Source organism: Protomyctophum bolini (assembly GCF_963924005.1).
Source record: "Protomyctophum bolini genome assembly, chromosome: 5".
NCBI classification, from domain to species: domain Eukaryota; kingdom Metazoa; phylum Chordata; class Actinopteri; order Myctophiformes; family Myctophidae; genus Protomyctophum; species Protomyctophum bolini.
The window spans coordinates 9,001,827-9,018,743 of NC_137866.1; the positions used below are offsets into that span (position 1 = coordinate 9,001,827).

The window sequence follows — 16,917 nt, forward strand, 5'->3', positions numbered from 1 at the left end:
ACACGGGCTGACACAGTTAGAACATGCAAACTGTGGTAACTTCATAGAAAGAGTAATATGCGTAGAGTTATTTACAATCAGTCCTGTACATACAATGTCTCTGTTAGGAGCTGTCAAGACCCCAGGGGTCACGGGACAGTTCTAATCTTGATGAAATATCTCAACTGTGTTCAGGGAGCTTCCTGCTCTGTTCTCTAGCCTACAATGTATTTGTGATTGAATCAGTTAGACCTGTTAATAATATATTACATTCTACCTTTGTGACATGTGTTAAATAAGGTTCCGCATACTTTATAATATAGTATTGATATTTAGTTAGTCCTATTGATATAAACCGTATAGTCACTGTGCCACATGAGCTACATGCCAGATGTCCCGTCTACCTCTTACAGGCAGATCCGGTGAAAGCAACAATCTGATTGGCTCCCATAGAGAGGAGGCAGCCTGTTTGAATCCGGAGGGGGGACTTTGTGAAGTGAATATATGGCAATGTTTGGGACCACTGTTTGTGTTCACATAGATTGGCTACTATGATGTGACTCCGAACTGGGGGCACGGGGCCTTCAGCCCGTGCCTCTGCCTTGTTGTACTGAGTGAATCCTGACAATAAAGCTGGATTCGTAAGACTGCAACCTGCCTGCCTACCTCCGTTCCTTCTCACTCATTCAACCATCGCTGCTACAAGACAAGGGTCATTTGACACAAAATATACATCACCAGCTACAACAATCTGTAATCAGACTTTCTGGCCTGGGGTAGCCTATGGGCACCATTTCATTTCGGTATATGATCCGGGCTGGAGCCGGATGATATGCTTACGTCATGTTGTAGGCAATGGTTTGCCTACAACAAACAGGAAGCCGTTTGTTGCTTCCCGTTTGAATAAAAGCAATAAAAAATAAAAAATTGAGGGAAAAGGAAGTTGTCGCCGCCTGTTCATCCTGTCTGGCGACTACAAAACAATACTACAACATGACGTAACCACATCATCCGGCCCCAGCTCGGATCATACGGACTTTTGAAACAGAGACCAGGCTTTCCTCCGAGGCGGTGGAAAGCCTGGTGAGGCGAGGTTAGGCCTGGGGCATATCTCAGGTCAGCTGAGCTTCTTTTAGGAAACTAAGCAAAACCACTGTTCAGAGTATAGGCCTTGTTGGAACTAGGGGGAGCGGATACACCATTTCTATGAATTGAAATAGCACATTTGCTCCCACCCCAAAAGTCAAAGTGCAAGTTTTCCCCAAACCCAGGAAAACCCAGTAAAGAGCATAATAATCACACCCTCCACACACAGCGCTAGTCATAAACCCCTTCATCACTCACATGCAATCCGGCTGTTATTTAGTAATCCTGTGGAGACAGGCGTTGGCGAGTTCCATTACTTCCCAACAAACAAGATAAACCAGCCACATACAAAAGTGGAATATGAAATTTGAATAAAGCCCCCAAAAACAGTTTTAAACAAATAATCTTGTTTATTCTGAAAAAAATGTTTCAAAAAGTTAAAGAGCACAAACGCTTGACAGATTCACAAAACGTCCCAAACAATAAAATGTCATCCAAATTGGTCTTGATGTAGCGCTCCAATCAATCCAGTTGCCTGGTTGAAAAGCACACTAGACATGAATAACACCATGTGCTCCAGCTGTGGTCCCTTCAACCTGGTCAGGTGTCCTGCAGGCCTTGTTGCAGTCAACATCCATGGATAGTGGGGCCTTGTTGCGGTTGACACAGCCATGTTGGAGGGGGACAGTTTACTTGGACCTCTGCCTCATCCTTCTCCTTTTGCGCTTCAGCCTGAAATGCAAACGTAGTAGACACCATTGATTGAAATATGTATTAACAGTTTGCAGAATTACAGTACATTCAAGCACAAACTCAATACAAAGACTGTCAACTGTGAGTGGACGACCCAATTAAACATTACACTTGTTTACAAGAGGGTCCACCATGTTCAATTCATCAAAACATTTAGAGACGTACAAAGACACTTCTATATAGTTGAACAGAACAGGAAAAAAGAACAGGAATTCACCACAGATAAGATAAATCATTCTAAAATATATCAGCGATCAAAATGTTACGATGGGGAATACATTAGCACTAGCAGTTGCGACTGAATCCCTTACCTGCGCATACGCTTCTTCTTCCACTGAAAAAGAGAAACAAGTCACATTATAAAACAAGATCATTACACCAGAAAAACGAATGCAATACTAGAGTAAATGCATGTGCATTTACTATTCTTTTTTAGGTTAACACATTTAGCTGGGAATGGCTAACTAGCTAGCTAGTAGCTTGCATTTCTAACATTTGAGTACTACAGAGTAGCTGATGCGATTTATTACATCATACAGTCAAAAACACAAACCTTGGCTCTCATCTCGAGGAGGGATGTCTGAAAGGAATTAGATGGCCATTAGAAATACGTTGATTTATTTGGATTCAACTCGAGTATCCGCAGAAACAAAATATGTTGACGTACCGTGAAAGCGAAGTGTGCAGGAATGGCGTAAAAGCTCAAGCGACGTGATATTTATAGGCAGTGCCAGTCCTGCGTCATCTCTAACGCACCACTAAACGCAGGTGAATTAAATAGTCTAATGATGTCCAGGGCTATGGTCCAGGGCCAGGCAATCGACAGTTCGACACTGTATTTTTTCTGACAACTTTGCAACTTAGCTATACCTACAGCCTTAATGGTTTATTGGGCAATGGACATACAAGCGGCGTGCTAAGGCTCAATACATTGCTGATCCATACACGGTGGCAATGCAATGGCATTGATTTATTCTCAGTTGAATTATCCTCGTCACTTTACTTGATTGATATCCATTATTTATTATAGGACAGCGTGTTGCTTGACACCGTCACACTATCTATCTTCTAAGGCTCGAATAGCCTGAGATGTGATGTGACATGTCTGCTGTGCTGGCTCCAGGGCCAGGCTGAGAGTGGCATTACAGGTTCTCTGATTTCTAGCCTGAAGACATTTTTTTCCTAACCCGGACAAAAGAAAAATACAGGCGCAGTGTTCAATATCATAAGACGAGAAGACATAAGGCGTTTGCATTCTCAATTTTTGTCAGCAAGTATATATAGGCCTACTCCATAGTGACTGACTGAGTAGTCATGTGCATTTTGTCTGCCCACCAGCTATTTGTAGCACTCATGCCCCCCCCCCACACACACACACACACACACACACAGACAGAACCGTGTTGTTAAATTTTACACGAGGGCATTCTGCCCATAGATGTGACTCTGCTTCTCCAAATCATCATGACGTTCACTTTGGTGTGGGTATAGTAAAGTCATTTACAGTACGTGCCTTTAGACCGTAGCTAATCAAGATGATGTCATTATAGAGCTGGCCAGCCACTTGTTCATTTCCTGTTACAATTTTGAGTGTCAACCCTAACCAAACATCAGAACACTCAGTGCACTGCCTTAGACAAGTTCTCACCAACATTATTGAACCGTTGCAAGAAATAGAACTCTTTGCCGTTAAAAAAAAACAATGACTGTCACCACTAGTCAGTCTCAGACAGTCCCAATGTATTTATAGCCGTTGAAAAGCTTCTGGTTTGCAAAGATCAAATTGAGTTCTCTAACGAAAGATTTTTAATTCTATTTAATTTGAAGACGCCATATTATTTTAAATGTCCAACATACGCTATAGAATAATTAACAGTAGCCTAAGTATTAACCCATGCCATGGGTTAATACTTAGAAACAGGGGATGGGCCATGGCATCAGTTTCTGTAACTGCTGCCTAGTACAAATACATCCCCAGCCATGTGAAACACTCCCATGATATGCTGCAGGGAATAAACCTTATAAATGAGTTTGATTGCTAAAGATCTGGATAATTAGTTTAATGTAAAATGACCCCCCCCCCCCCCAATAGCACACAGTAAACTAAAGTCAGTGTTATGGGGAATTTGGATAGCTCTCAGGGTTTAACAGACTTTCTGGCCTGGGGCATATCTCAGGTCAGCTGAGCTTTTAGGAAACTAAGCAAAACCATTGTTCAGAGTATGCCTTGTTGGAACGGGGGAGCGGAAACACAATTTATATTAATTGAAATAGCACATTTGCTAGCACATCAGTCCAGAAGTCAAATTGCAAGGAATTCAGTTTTCCCCAAACCCTGGAAAACCCGGCCAGTTAAGGGCATAATAATCCCACCCTCCAAACACAGCGCTAGTCATAAACACCTTTATCACTCAGGTCTCACATGCAATCCCCGGCTGTTATTTAGTAATCTGTGGGGACAGGCGTTGGTGAATTCCATTACTTCCCAACAATTAATTGAATAAAGCCTCCAAAAACAGTTTTAAAACAATAATCGTGTTTATTCTGAAAAAATTATTAACAAAAAACATATGTTTCAAAAAGTTAAAGAGCACAAACTCTCGACAGATTCACAAAACGTCCCAAACAATAAAATGTCATCCAAATTGGTCTTGATGTAGCGCTCCAGTCAATCCAGTAGCCTGGTTGAAAAGCACACTAGACATGAATAACACCATGTGCTCCAGCTGTGGTCCCTTCAACCTGGTCAGGTGTCCAGGCCTCGTTGCAGTCAACAGCCATGGATAGTCGGGCCTTGTTGTTGCGGTTGACACAGCCATGTTGGAGGGGGACAGTTTACTTGGACCTCTGCCTCATCTTTCGCCTTTTGCGCTTCAGCCTGCAATGCAAACGTAGTGGATAAGATAAATCATTCTAGAATATATCAGCGACCAAAATGTTACCGTAGGGAATACATTAGCACTAGCAGTTGCGACTGAATGCCTTCTTACCTGCGCATACGCTTCTTCCTCCACTGAAAAAGAGAAACAAGTCGCATTATAAAACAAGTCTCATTACACCAGAAAAACGAATGAAATACTAGAGTAAATGTACATATTTTTTAGGTTAAGGCGTTTAGCTGGGAATGGCCTACTAGCTAGTAGCTAGCATGTCTAACATGCGAGTAGCTAGCATGGCTAAGATGCAATTTACTACATGATACAGTGAAAAAACACAAACCTTTGCTCTCATCTCGAGGAGGGATGACTGAAAGGAGAAAAATAAAAGTCACGGGGGAGTTAGATGGCCATTAGAAACACGTTGATTTATTTGGATTCAACTCGAGTATCCGCAGAAACAAAATATGTTGACTTACCGTGAAAGCGAAGTGTCCAGGAATGTCGTAAAAGCTCAAGCGACGTGATATTTATAGGCAGTCTTGCGTCATCTTTACGCGCCGGCGGAAGTACCCTTTTTTAACACCTCAGCAATTCTCCGATTGTCACTTGCCACTTATTTCTCCGATAATAATAATAATCTGTATAAATGAACAAACATCTACTTCATTTTATTACATTGTATTATAATGATTTACAAGTGAAAGTAAAAAAGACTATGCTTGAGTGAGGTAATCGATACAAAAATGTAAAATGTGCTTGTACCAAATCAAGTTTAATGTAAAATGGTGCATTTATATAATAAAGCCCCCAAAAACAGTTTTAAACAAATAATCTTGTTTATTCAGAAAAAAGAAAAAAAAGGTTCAAAAAGTTAGAGCACAAACTCTTGACAGATTCACAAAACGTCCCAAACAATAAAATGTCATCCACATTGGTCTTGATGTAGCGCTCCAATCAATCCAGTTGCCTGGTTGAAAGCACACTAGACATGAATAACACCATGTGCTCCAGCTGTGGTCCCTTCAACCTGGTCAGGTGTCCAGGCCTTGTTGCAGTCAACAACCATGGATAGTCGGGCCTTGTTGCAGTTGACACAGCCATGTTGGAGGGGGACAGTTTACTTGGACCTCTGCCTCATCCTTCTCCTTTTGCGCTTCAGCCTGCAATGCAAACGTAGTAGACACCATTGATTGAAATATGTATTAACAGTTTGCAGAATTACAGTACATTCAAGCACAAACTCAATACAAAGACTGTTAACTGTGAGTAGACGACCCAATTAAACATTACACTTGTTTACAAGAGGGTCCACCATGTTCAATTTATCAAAACATATATAGAGACGTACAAATAGACACTTATATAGTTAAAGAACAGAACAGGAAAAAAGAACAGGAATTCACCACAGATAAGATAAATCATTCTAAAATATATCAGCGATCAAAATGTTACGATGGGGAATACATAAGCACTAGCAGTTGCGACTGAATCCCTTACCTGCGCATACGCTTCTTCTTCCACTGAAAAAGAGAAACAAGTCACATTATAAAACAAGTCTCATTACACCAGAAAAACTAATGAAATACTAGAGTAAATGCATGTGCATTTACTATTCTTTTTTAGGTCAACACATTTAGCTGGGAATGGCTAACTAGCTAGCTAGTAGTAGCTATGTCTAACATTTGAGTACTACAGAGTATAGCATGGCTAAGATGCGATTTATTACATCATACAGTCAAAAACACAAACCTTGGCTCTCATCTCGAGGAGGGATGTCTGAAAGGAGTTAGATGGGCATTAGAAACACGTTGATTTATTTGGATTCAACTCGAGTATCCGCAGAAACAAAATATGTTGACGTACCGTGAAAGCGAAGTGTCCAGGAATGGCGTAAAAGCTCAAGCGACGTGATATTTATAGGCAGTGCCAGTCCTGCGTCATTTAACGCACCACTAAACGCAGGTGAATTAAATAGTCTAATGATGTCCAGGGCTATGGTCCAGGCAGTCCGACCTAATTTGCCACACAGAATGCATCCAGCTACAACAATCTAACAATCTTTTTGGCAATCGACAGTTCGACACTGTATTTTGCAACTTAGCTACCTGGGTTTATTGGGCAATGGACACACAAGTGGCGTGCTAAGGCTCAATACATTGCTGATCCATACACGGTGGCAATGCAATGGCATTGATTTATTCTCAGTTGAATTATCCTCGTCACTTTACTTGATTGATATCCTTTATTTATTATAGCACAGCGTGTTGCTTGACACCGTCACACTATCTATCTTCTAAGGCTCGAATAGCCTGAGATGTGATGTGACATGTCTGCTGTGCTGGCTCCAGGGCCAGGCTGAGAGTGGCATTACAGGTTCTATGATTTCTAGCCTGAAGACATTTTTTTCCTAACCCGGACAAAAGAAAATTACAGGCGCAGTGTTCAATATCATAAGACGAGAAGACATAAGGCGTTTGCATTCTCAATTTTTGTCAGCAAGTATATATAGGCCTACTCCATAGTGACTGAGTAGTCATGTGCATTTTGTCTGCCCACCAGCTATTTGTAGCACTCATGCCCCCCCCTCCTTTATCCAAGGCGCTTAGTTCACATAGTGCATTACAATCACCCATACATTCATACACCGATTGCGGTGGAAGCCATGCAAGGTACCATCCAGCACATCGGGAGCAATTTGTGGGTCAGTGTCTTGCCCAAGGACACTTCGACATGTAGACAGGAGCCGAGATTCGAACCGCTGACCCATGGATCATTGGGCGACCTGCTCTACCTCCTAAGCCACAGTCGCAATGTGTTCAGTCACTATCGTTTCCAAATCCCTACTGTAGTAGGTTTCTGCCGTTTAACTTTTGTACTATCAACATACTCAATAATGCATAGCCTATTGTGCAAAATACCTGATGTACCCTACATGTGTATGATAGTGAGAATTACATTGTTTCCCCAACCATTCATTTAAAATGATCCAATGTCAGAGACCACAAAGAGCTAAAGGCAAATTCCCATAGAAAGGTTTTCACTGCAACATTTTCCTTTCTTCTTTGTACATATTGTGTTGACATGTATTAGTACTGTTTATTATACTACAGGGATAGACATTATCTGGCCCGGTAGTTTAGACCCTCTGGGCCAGCAGAATGCACCTATTCCACTTGCCCATTCACCACTTCGGCCAGTAAAATGAATGCCTTAAAAAAAGATGTAACCTTAACACCTAAGTTCACATCATTTCTCTGTGGTACTGGTGTTTTGTAATGATTTTTTTTTAAATTGCCTGGGTACATCATAGCGTTCTGTGAGCACATCCCATATGAGGGTCAATTCTTGACTGTTATTTTCTGATTCAAAAGTAATGTTCCTGGACCAGTAGCTACAATAGTAGGGCCAGTGATTTTGAAGTCACTAGCCCAGAGGACCAGTGGCAATTAGGACGTGTGAATCCCTTGACTTCTTCAAAACCGCTCTCAAAGGGCACCTATGGACGGCTGCAATTCGAAACTGGCCCCCGTAAAATCTGAATCCCCCCCCACCTCCCCCCTTTTCCCCTCACTGTATATATTTATTTTCCCTTTTTGCTTCCTTTATGATGAATTCCTGTTCTGTTCCTTGACTATATGGAAGTGTCTATTTGTACGTCTCTAAATGTTTTGATGAATTGAACATGGTGGACCCTCTTGTAAACAAGTGTAATGCTTAATTGGGTGGTCCACTCACAGTTAAGTCTTTGTATTGAGTTTGTGCTGGAAATGTACTGTAATTCTGCAAACTGTTAATAAATAAATCAATCAAAACAAACTGAGCTTTATACAAATCATGTCCCAAGCTACACACGGTGGATCTCTCAAATGTATCAATTAGGGATGCTCCAATCATGTTTTTCTCATGTTCCGATAGATACTGATCTTGTGAAATTTCCAAAATGATTATATGTCAAAACCCACGTCAAAACTGTTCCTGTGTGTGGAGTTAGGGGAGAATGTTTAGGACTGTCACAAAAATGGAAAATTATGTTATACTATATATCGATTGACATTTATACCACTTAAATGGTGTAAAACAGTGGTTCTTAAAAATGTACCCTCATGGGTCTACAAATGGGCCCTAACGGGTCCATTTTGTACACTCAGTTAAATTAACATTGATTTTACAAAATGAATTGTGGGTTCCAGAGATAGAAATGCCATTAAATGGGTGGTGTGTAGACTAATGCATGAGTCTCTTATGGGGGTCCCTGGAATATCTTTTCAAATGGGGGTCCACAAGCTAATTAGTGTCAATTTGGGGGTCCTTGACATGAAAAAGTTTGGGAATCACTGGTGTAAAAGATCAGTTTCTCCAGACAGGATGAAATGCCGATTACCGATCAGAGCGAATATCGGCCGATATCGCTGGCCGATGATCGGAGCATCTCTAGTATCAATACTACTTCATTTCTAAAATATATACATTTTTCTAAATGATAGAAATTACAAATGAATTTCAAGTTGGTCAAATGAAATCTACAAAAGAAAGAAAATAGACAATTGATGTCAGGTGGCTTTTTAATGTTTCCAAAAATAGTCTCTGAAACTGGGATTCGTTTTACAAAAGCATCCATATCTTATGGAACTATGGAATTCTTATGTAAACACAGACTGTGAAACTCCTTGACAACAGTAAGTTGTGGCACCAGAAGACCGAATGAAAGCCCAAACACTTGTCTTGATTTAAATCATTATGTCAACCACAACTTAAGAGAAATACAGTTAAGTACATTTGGAGTTGTCCAAGTTCTCACCTAGTAGAATCAGACTTCAAAATTTACCCTATAAGCTGTTAGTCGAGGAGCCTAAAGGCCTACACGTATACAAACTGTGCTATATTGACAAAAGCAAAAGCAGTCTCATGAATACGTACCAACTGTGCTTGATCTCAGCAGTCAAGGTGACCCATGAGTTCATGCTCTTTAGCGGTTATGAATGTCATAGGACTTTAGGGTTCAAATTAGGTGTTAAGAATTCTATCACCCCCCCCAACAGGTAAACATTCATTTAAAAAAGGCATGGCTTCAGGTTCACAACCTCAGACAGGTTAATCTTTATGCCACACAATCACATTGGCACAACGTTGTGCATTCACACGCCAGTCCACGATGCTGCCAAACTTCATTCATTATGATGACTTGCATTACAGTTGGGGGGTGGGGGGATTAAAGTTGGACAATAACGTCTTCAATTGAGACAACTGAGAAAATGCCCTTGCACTCAAGATCCTCTCTTGGAGGGGAATCGTGCTTATTATTCTGTGTGGAGACCTGTCTCAAGGACGGTAAGATTTAAAAGGGGTGAGGGGTGGGTATGACAGTTAGAAATTTGGAGCAGCAACATCCCAGTCTGACATCAGTTAGATTTGGAGGTATTCACAACGGCTAAGCCCGCAAGCGCCTCGACAGCTGGGATGGAAAAGATTCTCGACGTCTGTTCTTTGGGTCGTCAGATGTCCGTCAGTACTTCTTGGAGACAAAAAAAGCTGAGACGAAGATCTATTCTGCAGCTTCGGTCTCTTCCATTGGCTGGCCTGTTGCGCTCTCAACGGTCTTTGAGGCCTTTGACAAGGACAAAGTGGAAATTAAAGGTTAGACCACAAGGAAATTAGCTTCCATATCATATGCCAATATTAGATTGTCCAACATCTTACCTTCTTTTTCTTTTTCTTCTGGGTCTTGCGGCTGGCTGAGCTTTGAAGCAAAGCCTAACATAAAAAAGGATGGCATTTAGAATACAACACAAAAACAACAAACAATTAGCCATTTTCACACTCAATACTTACTGTAGTAAACCTGAGCTGGCTTATTTGGTCCGCTCTATTTTTCCCTAATCTGGTTTCTATATACACAAAACCTCTTTGCAGAAAATAGCCAATCTACAAACTCACAACATGATGCAACGTGTTGAGCTTGTTGATCTGGTATTCGTGGCAGGGTGCCCTCGAGAATAGGGATGCTACGCATTTGAAAATTCCAACTCAGCGAGTCTCATGCCACAGTTGTCTCATTAGGCTCATCCCACTCTCCAGGGCAAAAGAAGCAGTTGCCTTTTTGGCATTTTACCTTGAGTTCTGCGTCCTCTACTTCGTGCTCAGTCTTGTAGAGATCTGGATCAAACAGGCTGTTTGTGATTCGCAGCGGTCCATTCGCCATGAGCAGCACGGTGAACTTGAACTGGGCTACGAACTCGCCTAGGTTCAAATGGGAACAAAGTACCATCAGCCACACAAATGTACAAACACTTTCCAATGCCTTTCAATGTAATGTCCCGTAATGTCAACAGGCTCAAAATCAATAGATTAGGATAATATTACACAGCTATCAAAGCGCAATATGAAAGTCATGGTTAATTTGTGATGGAATTGAAGTTAAATCACACATTCAAGGCACATTTTACACTCCTTGTTCTCTCCATACGATGACAGACAAAAATCCTACATGCTATTATTTACCATGGCATATAAAGAGGTCGCATGGAAAAACTCCATCTTTCTAAAACACATTTTACTTTTAACAAATCGACAACCATGACAACATTTTCTTACAGCCTACACATTTTAAGGCAATGCATTTTTTAAATGTTTTAACTATATAGGAATTTCAATACAAAAATCCATGTACTATCTGTTAATATTCTGCACAATGACCGGAATACAAATGTCTCACCCTCTTTCTCATGCAGCACATTGAAGGGCTGCAACAGTTCATGCTTGGCACACTCCACCACACCCAGTCTTGCCTTTCCCTCATCCTGCATTGCTCTGAGAGGAGACAAAGGAGACATGAGCCATAAATCCACAAGACATTAAGATAAAATGGAAAATAAAATAAAAATAAGTATAAGTACAAGCCACAGGTGGGACTACATCTATGAAAGAAGGCCTAGATAAAAACTTGCAACCTATTTTCAATTCAAATTGTTGATTCATACCATTATAAGAGGTATATTATAAGCAGTGCAATCATTACCGATCAAAACAAAGCCTTATAATAAGAGGGTCTTTGATGATCCAAACAGAGGTGGTGGAATTAAACAATACAAACTGTTTTTCACCCAATGCCAGTGATTTTCCATTTGGCATTACCTTTTACGTCACCACAGAATATTTATGTCCACAATGATCGATCCCCCGAACATTGATAATTAAAGTGCCGTTCGCTCAGTGCTCACGGAAAACCGGCCGTGTCATTCCTTTGTTATGCTCCATTGAAAATCCCATAATGACAGAACAAGAAGAGGAATGATACAGACTGGAGATAATTGCATGAGGAAAATAATCCTCTGAATGGGAGTGGATGCAAGCTGTTTTAGCGGAAACCACGAGATTTCCTTGTTCCTGGAACACTCACATATTGGGCAAGGGTGCCATCTATCGTAAACCACTGAAAATCTCATCTTTTTCGTATTTGACATTGAGATCCATGTGAGGAAAGAATCAAATAAAACTTTTTCTTCCAAGGCTCCGAGTGTCAGATACGTACCTACAATACCTACACATTAAACGTTAAATATGATACATAAAGATTACATTTAATTTGTATTGCTGTAATATATTATATAATATATATTATTGCTAGAATGGATTACATTTCCTTCATGGATTGTGCCCTGTGTGTGTGTCCGCACACACACACACACACCTGATACTAGACTCAATAGTAGTTAGAGCAGATAGATACCTAATAAAATAACAGATCTATTCATAAGTGAGGACTCTCTGCGTTGTCTGCAAGTTGCTACCTGAGAGTGAAGGGCATGGCATCGAATCGTTTCTCCACATCACTGAAGAACATCCGAGACGTCTTCATCTTCAGTCCATACACTTTGTTGGGGTCTCGCTTATAAATGGTGGTCCTCTGTCCTCCATCCTTGGCCTTAAGGGTAGAGCACAACACATTGTAAAACCTGCAGTAAAATTAATGCCATAAAGATCACATTATTTTCCTGTGGTACTGGTGTTTTGTAGCGATTTTGTAAAATGGTCTGGTTAATTACAACATAGCATTCTGTGAGCCAATCATTTAGGGGCAATTCTTGACTTTTATTCAAGAGTAATGTTCCGGGGCCAGTAGCTATAATTGTAGGGCCAGTGATTTTGAAGTCACTGGCCCAGAGGACCAGTGGCAAATGTCCCTTATTGTCTACCCCTGAACCCCGACATGGAAACAGGAGCTGCAAGAATGAATGAATGAATGATCTTACCTTTCCCTCTCCGGTGCTGATCAGCACATCCACTGCATACACTTCATGCACCTCAAACTCTGCTTTCTCGTGGTCCTTCCTGAGAAAAACCAACGGACAAGACAATCACTGGTTAAACTAAATGTAAATGTGGGAAGGTCATACACGTGTCACGTACCCATCCACTTCCTACCTCATGGAACATAAGGCCTTCACAGAGAGCATCCACTTTCAGCTCCTGTAGTCCTCACTTCAGACTATGATTTCTATATCACTTCTTTTCATTCTTTCTCAACCGTAGCCTTTTGTCTAGTCTACCGTTGCCCCTTCTGGTGCTTACATGGTTTACAGCTAAATGGAATCTCATGACTGTGTGTCTCCTAAACAATTAGCACAATATGTAGAATTGTGATGTTTTTTTGTTCTACATTCCAGTTGAAGAAATAGCCAATTGGAGGCTTACTTGCTTTGAAATATCTGAGCTCATTAGTATTTTATGGAAGACTCTTCTGAACGTGCCCTCTAGAGCTAGTTTGACCAATTAAATAAAAACACTCTTTTTAATAGAATCTATTGCTAGTTCTAACACTTCTATTACTCAGTTTAATCTTAAAATAACTAATAACCGAAAATAGCAGATCTACAAGCTTGTAGATCGACTATTTTCGGTGGATGACATGATTCCATAAAAAGACTTGTGTAGAATGAAAATGACTGAAATCAGTCATCAGGCGTCTGAGGACTTTGCTATGCATGTTGCAGTCGTCGTTTTGGTATGTAGTACTAGTATGCGTACATAGTATGTCATTTTCCATCTCCAAGAGTTCACTTCCTCATTCAATGGCTTCATCTCAGCCGTCTAGCAGCTCTTCAGTACCGACATGATCTTGCCAATGTATATGGAGTCGGTTATACTGAAAACTACCTGAACTCACCTCTGCTGGTCCGTGGGGTTTTGAATGATGGTCTTCTCCCCATCAATAACGTGTTGTTTCAACTGATGTGATAGCATGCCTGCATATATTAAAAAAATATATGCCGAGTTTGTAGCAAATGGATTGAATATATTGGATCAATATATACAGTGGAAAGCGCTAGCACACATGCCATATACTGATGTTCAGGAAATGTGATCTGAAAACACTCACCCTCAATGGGGGAACACTTGAATGACTTGGCAATCTTGTTCCAGGCCTCTGTCACCTGTGAGTTCTAAGGGATAGAAATGAAAGTTGATGTTAAGGTTATGGCTTTGTACCAGCTCGTTTTCAAACCATCTTCTACCTTATCATTCTGTTTTCCCATCATCATCTGTATTTGTTTGTTTTAGCTTTCCTTCTGTAAAAAAAATGCTTACGCTTTAAACCCCCGGGGCAATGCTTTTTTCCCCCTTTTAACATTGAGTGAACTTATCACGTGGGAACCATGTTCCTACACGGTGTAAACAACACTGAAGATAAAAATGGAGGAGAGGCAAGTGCCCAGAACAGACTTTAGTAAGACACAGTAGGTGCCTCAAAGCACTGGTTCTCATGAATACCATTCAGAGAGAGATGAATTGCCACGGCATTGTGGCTGAGCATCCCCTCCCAATGTCACCCTCTTATAACATGAATGCAACCTTGAACTCAAACATTCTGGATGGAAAAACTGCACGAACCTGGTTTCCAGGCTTGACAAGACGCAGGGCAGCTTCAGCACAGAGGTGGGCAGCAACAAGAACATCAGCCTTCTTACCGGTCAGCGGGGCGTCCTAGATGGACATGGGAGACAAATCACACATAGTGAGAACTCGAGAAGCATCGTCGGGGAAATACCACAACTATTGGATGTCACCACAATCTGCTGTAATCATGTAAATGACATGCGCAGCCCATGACTGCTGTGTGAATGTTCAATCAATGGGTGCCGCAGCCCAGGTGAAAGTTGTCTTAACAGTGATGGTATATAGTACCTTGGTCACTCCAACAACAAAGCTGTGAGCCACGTTTGAGATGAAGCCATCGACATGCACACCCAGATCACTGCACGCGGAGAGAACAGGCAAACATGAGGCAAAGAAAAAGAGTACACATTACAAAAAGAGTCTGTCCATAGCCGCATGACAGTGCATACTTCATCAAATGCAATGAGGCAAATGCTGTATTGTTGGTGCTTGCTTACATTTTGACTACGTCCCCATCCTTTAGAACAACCTCAGGGTCACTCCTCAGAGGAGAGTAGTGGCATACACAGTTGTTAACAGACACGCTGGTGGGAAAGGCAATACCTGAGAACAGATAAGGCCATTTAAAAACAGCACATTAACCATTTAAACCCCAGCAGCACCCGTTTGTGATCGGTTCACTGAACGGAAATAGAAAGCTTACAACTTCCTATTTCGCCATTTAATATTCTATACATGACATAACATGCAAAAATATTAAATAAAACATTACCTTTCTTCATGTCCTTCTCCTTCCTGAAGATCTTCCCAGTTTCTTGCATGATAAAGGCATCTCCCTTTTCACAGAGGCTGAGCACCGAGACACCTGTTGTTGCTGCCTCCACCACAGACTTGAGGGCCTCTGAGGGACGGGGAGAGAAGAAGCAGCCATGGGTGACTCAAACGAACGGCTGAATAAGGTGACAGGTGCATCTCGGCCACAAATGGATGACTGACTAAAATAAAAACTCAGTCATAGTTAGTTGTGTGTCGGTGTTGTGTCAGAATAATAATATAAAATAGATATACAAGCTTAAAAACAGCGTTGTGAGCTTGTATATCTGCTATCTAGTATGGCTTGCAACACCCCGGGTGCAACCAAGCTATAATTGATTGCTGTATTAATAGTATGCTGTATTAACAGATGGTAGAATGGGTACAGGTCCAAGGAAGGTACAGGTCAATACAAAAACTGCTAAGAGGATAAAACCAGAAAAAGCACTAAGAGTGGTTTACATCAGGGTCCTCCATTTCCAATTCATCAAAGCTGAGGCTTTACTCAGCCACACAATTCACAAGCTGTTCTTACACACACACACGCGCGCACACACTGACCTGTATACTTCTAGTACGTGCTTTGCTTTTTTGCGTTTGACTAAACACAGACAACAGAACGTTAACGCTGGTTGTAGACATGCCGAAAGTTCCATCCGACAGCTGTGTAGCTTCGATCGACAGCACGCTACACAGCGGTCAATATAGTCTATATAAAGACGAACAAACCGCTTACAAACGGGACACCTTTGAGACCCGAGCCTAGCCTAGGTGGATGAAGGCGAGAGCAGATGACATAAGCTAACGCGCTGCCTACCTACGTACGTTGCACGCTAGCATATGCTGCTAGCAGCGAGCTAACTAGCTAGCCAGCCAGCCATTGTTGGTTGCATTAGCCACCATGCTAAAGCTAGCCGATCAAGCTAGCACACACATAGGCTAATATGTCAACCGACATGTTTAATTTCAGACCGTGTCCTCATGAACGGGATCATGATGATGGGGACAACATGTCCCGTTTCTCAACTCTAAATTTGACAGACGAGCTCGGACCGTGGCGATAAGCGCTCCATCGTGGCTAACGCTGCCTGCGGCACATGGCCACATTATGAGGAGCAGACATTATGCTAGCGAGGCGAATTCTGATACTTGTGGAACTGCCTGTGAACGTCTTCGATGAAATAAAAAAACCCAGTACCACGTTTATTTCCCCTTACTACTTACGGTTGGCGATCTCAGCCCCCATCTTGAACTTGGTGACCACGAGGTCATCGGCGATGGTCTGGTCCTGGGAGTCATCATCTCCGGACATGTTTGCGAATGTGTTTTAGTTCGCACGCAAAGTAACTTTTTTCCCACTCTGCTATCTCTCTCTCCCGGCGGCGGGTGTGTGCCACTGAAATGTACCACGCTCGAACGACGTGTGGTTTCTCCTCCTCCTCCACACACACGCACACAGAAAAGCGCACACACACACACACTCCTCCGTTACGCGCGCCCGCGAGTCCGCGCC

The 16,917-nt window shown here is 41.7% G+C and overlaps 1 protein-coding gene and 2 long non-coding RNA genes across 3 annotated transcripts; all 3 read right to left on the reverse strand.

Moving 5' to 3' along the window:
- Positions 1-1,489: 1,489 nt before the first annotated feature.
- LOC308315760 lies at positions 1,490-2,500 on the reverse strand. The gene is made up of 4 exons (XR_013964076.1): positions 2,486-2,500; positions 2,372-2,398; positions 2,130-2,152; positions 1,490-1,797 (listed from the first exon to the last, which is right to left on the reverse strand). It is a non-coding gene; the product is annotated as an uncharacterized lncRNA (long non-coding RNA).
- Positions 2,501-4,337: 1,837 nt separating this feature from the next.
- On the reverse strand, positions 4,338-5,168 carry LOC308315759. The gene is made up of 3 exons (XR_013964075.1): positions 5,038-5,168; positions 4,809-4,831; positions 4,338-4,696 (listed from the first exon to the last, which is right to left on the reverse strand). It is a non-coding gene; the product is annotated as an uncharacterized lncRNA (long non-coding RNA).
- Positions 5,169-9,241: 4,073 nt separating this feature from the next.
- pa2g4b (proliferation-associated 2G4, b) lies at positions 9,242-16,894 on the reverse strand. The gene is made up of 13 exons (XM_080764157.1): positions 16,629-16,894; positions 15,364-15,492; positions 15,089-15,194; positions 14,880-14,949; positions 14,586-14,678; positions 14,074-14,137; positions 13,861-13,939; positions 12,947-13,025; positions 12,485-12,618; positions 11,410-11,504; positions 10,807-10,934; positions 10,395-10,448; positions 9,242-10,302 (listed from the first exon to the last, which is right to left on the reverse strand). Exons 1-13 carry the CDS (start codon positions 16,714-16,716, stop codon positions 10,240-10,242), a joined length of 1,182 nt encoding a protein of 393 aa, XP_080620283.1. The 5' UTR covers positions 16,717-16,894; the 3' UTR covers positions 9,242-10,239.
- Between the last annotated feature and the right edge of the window lie 23 nt (positions 16,895-16,917).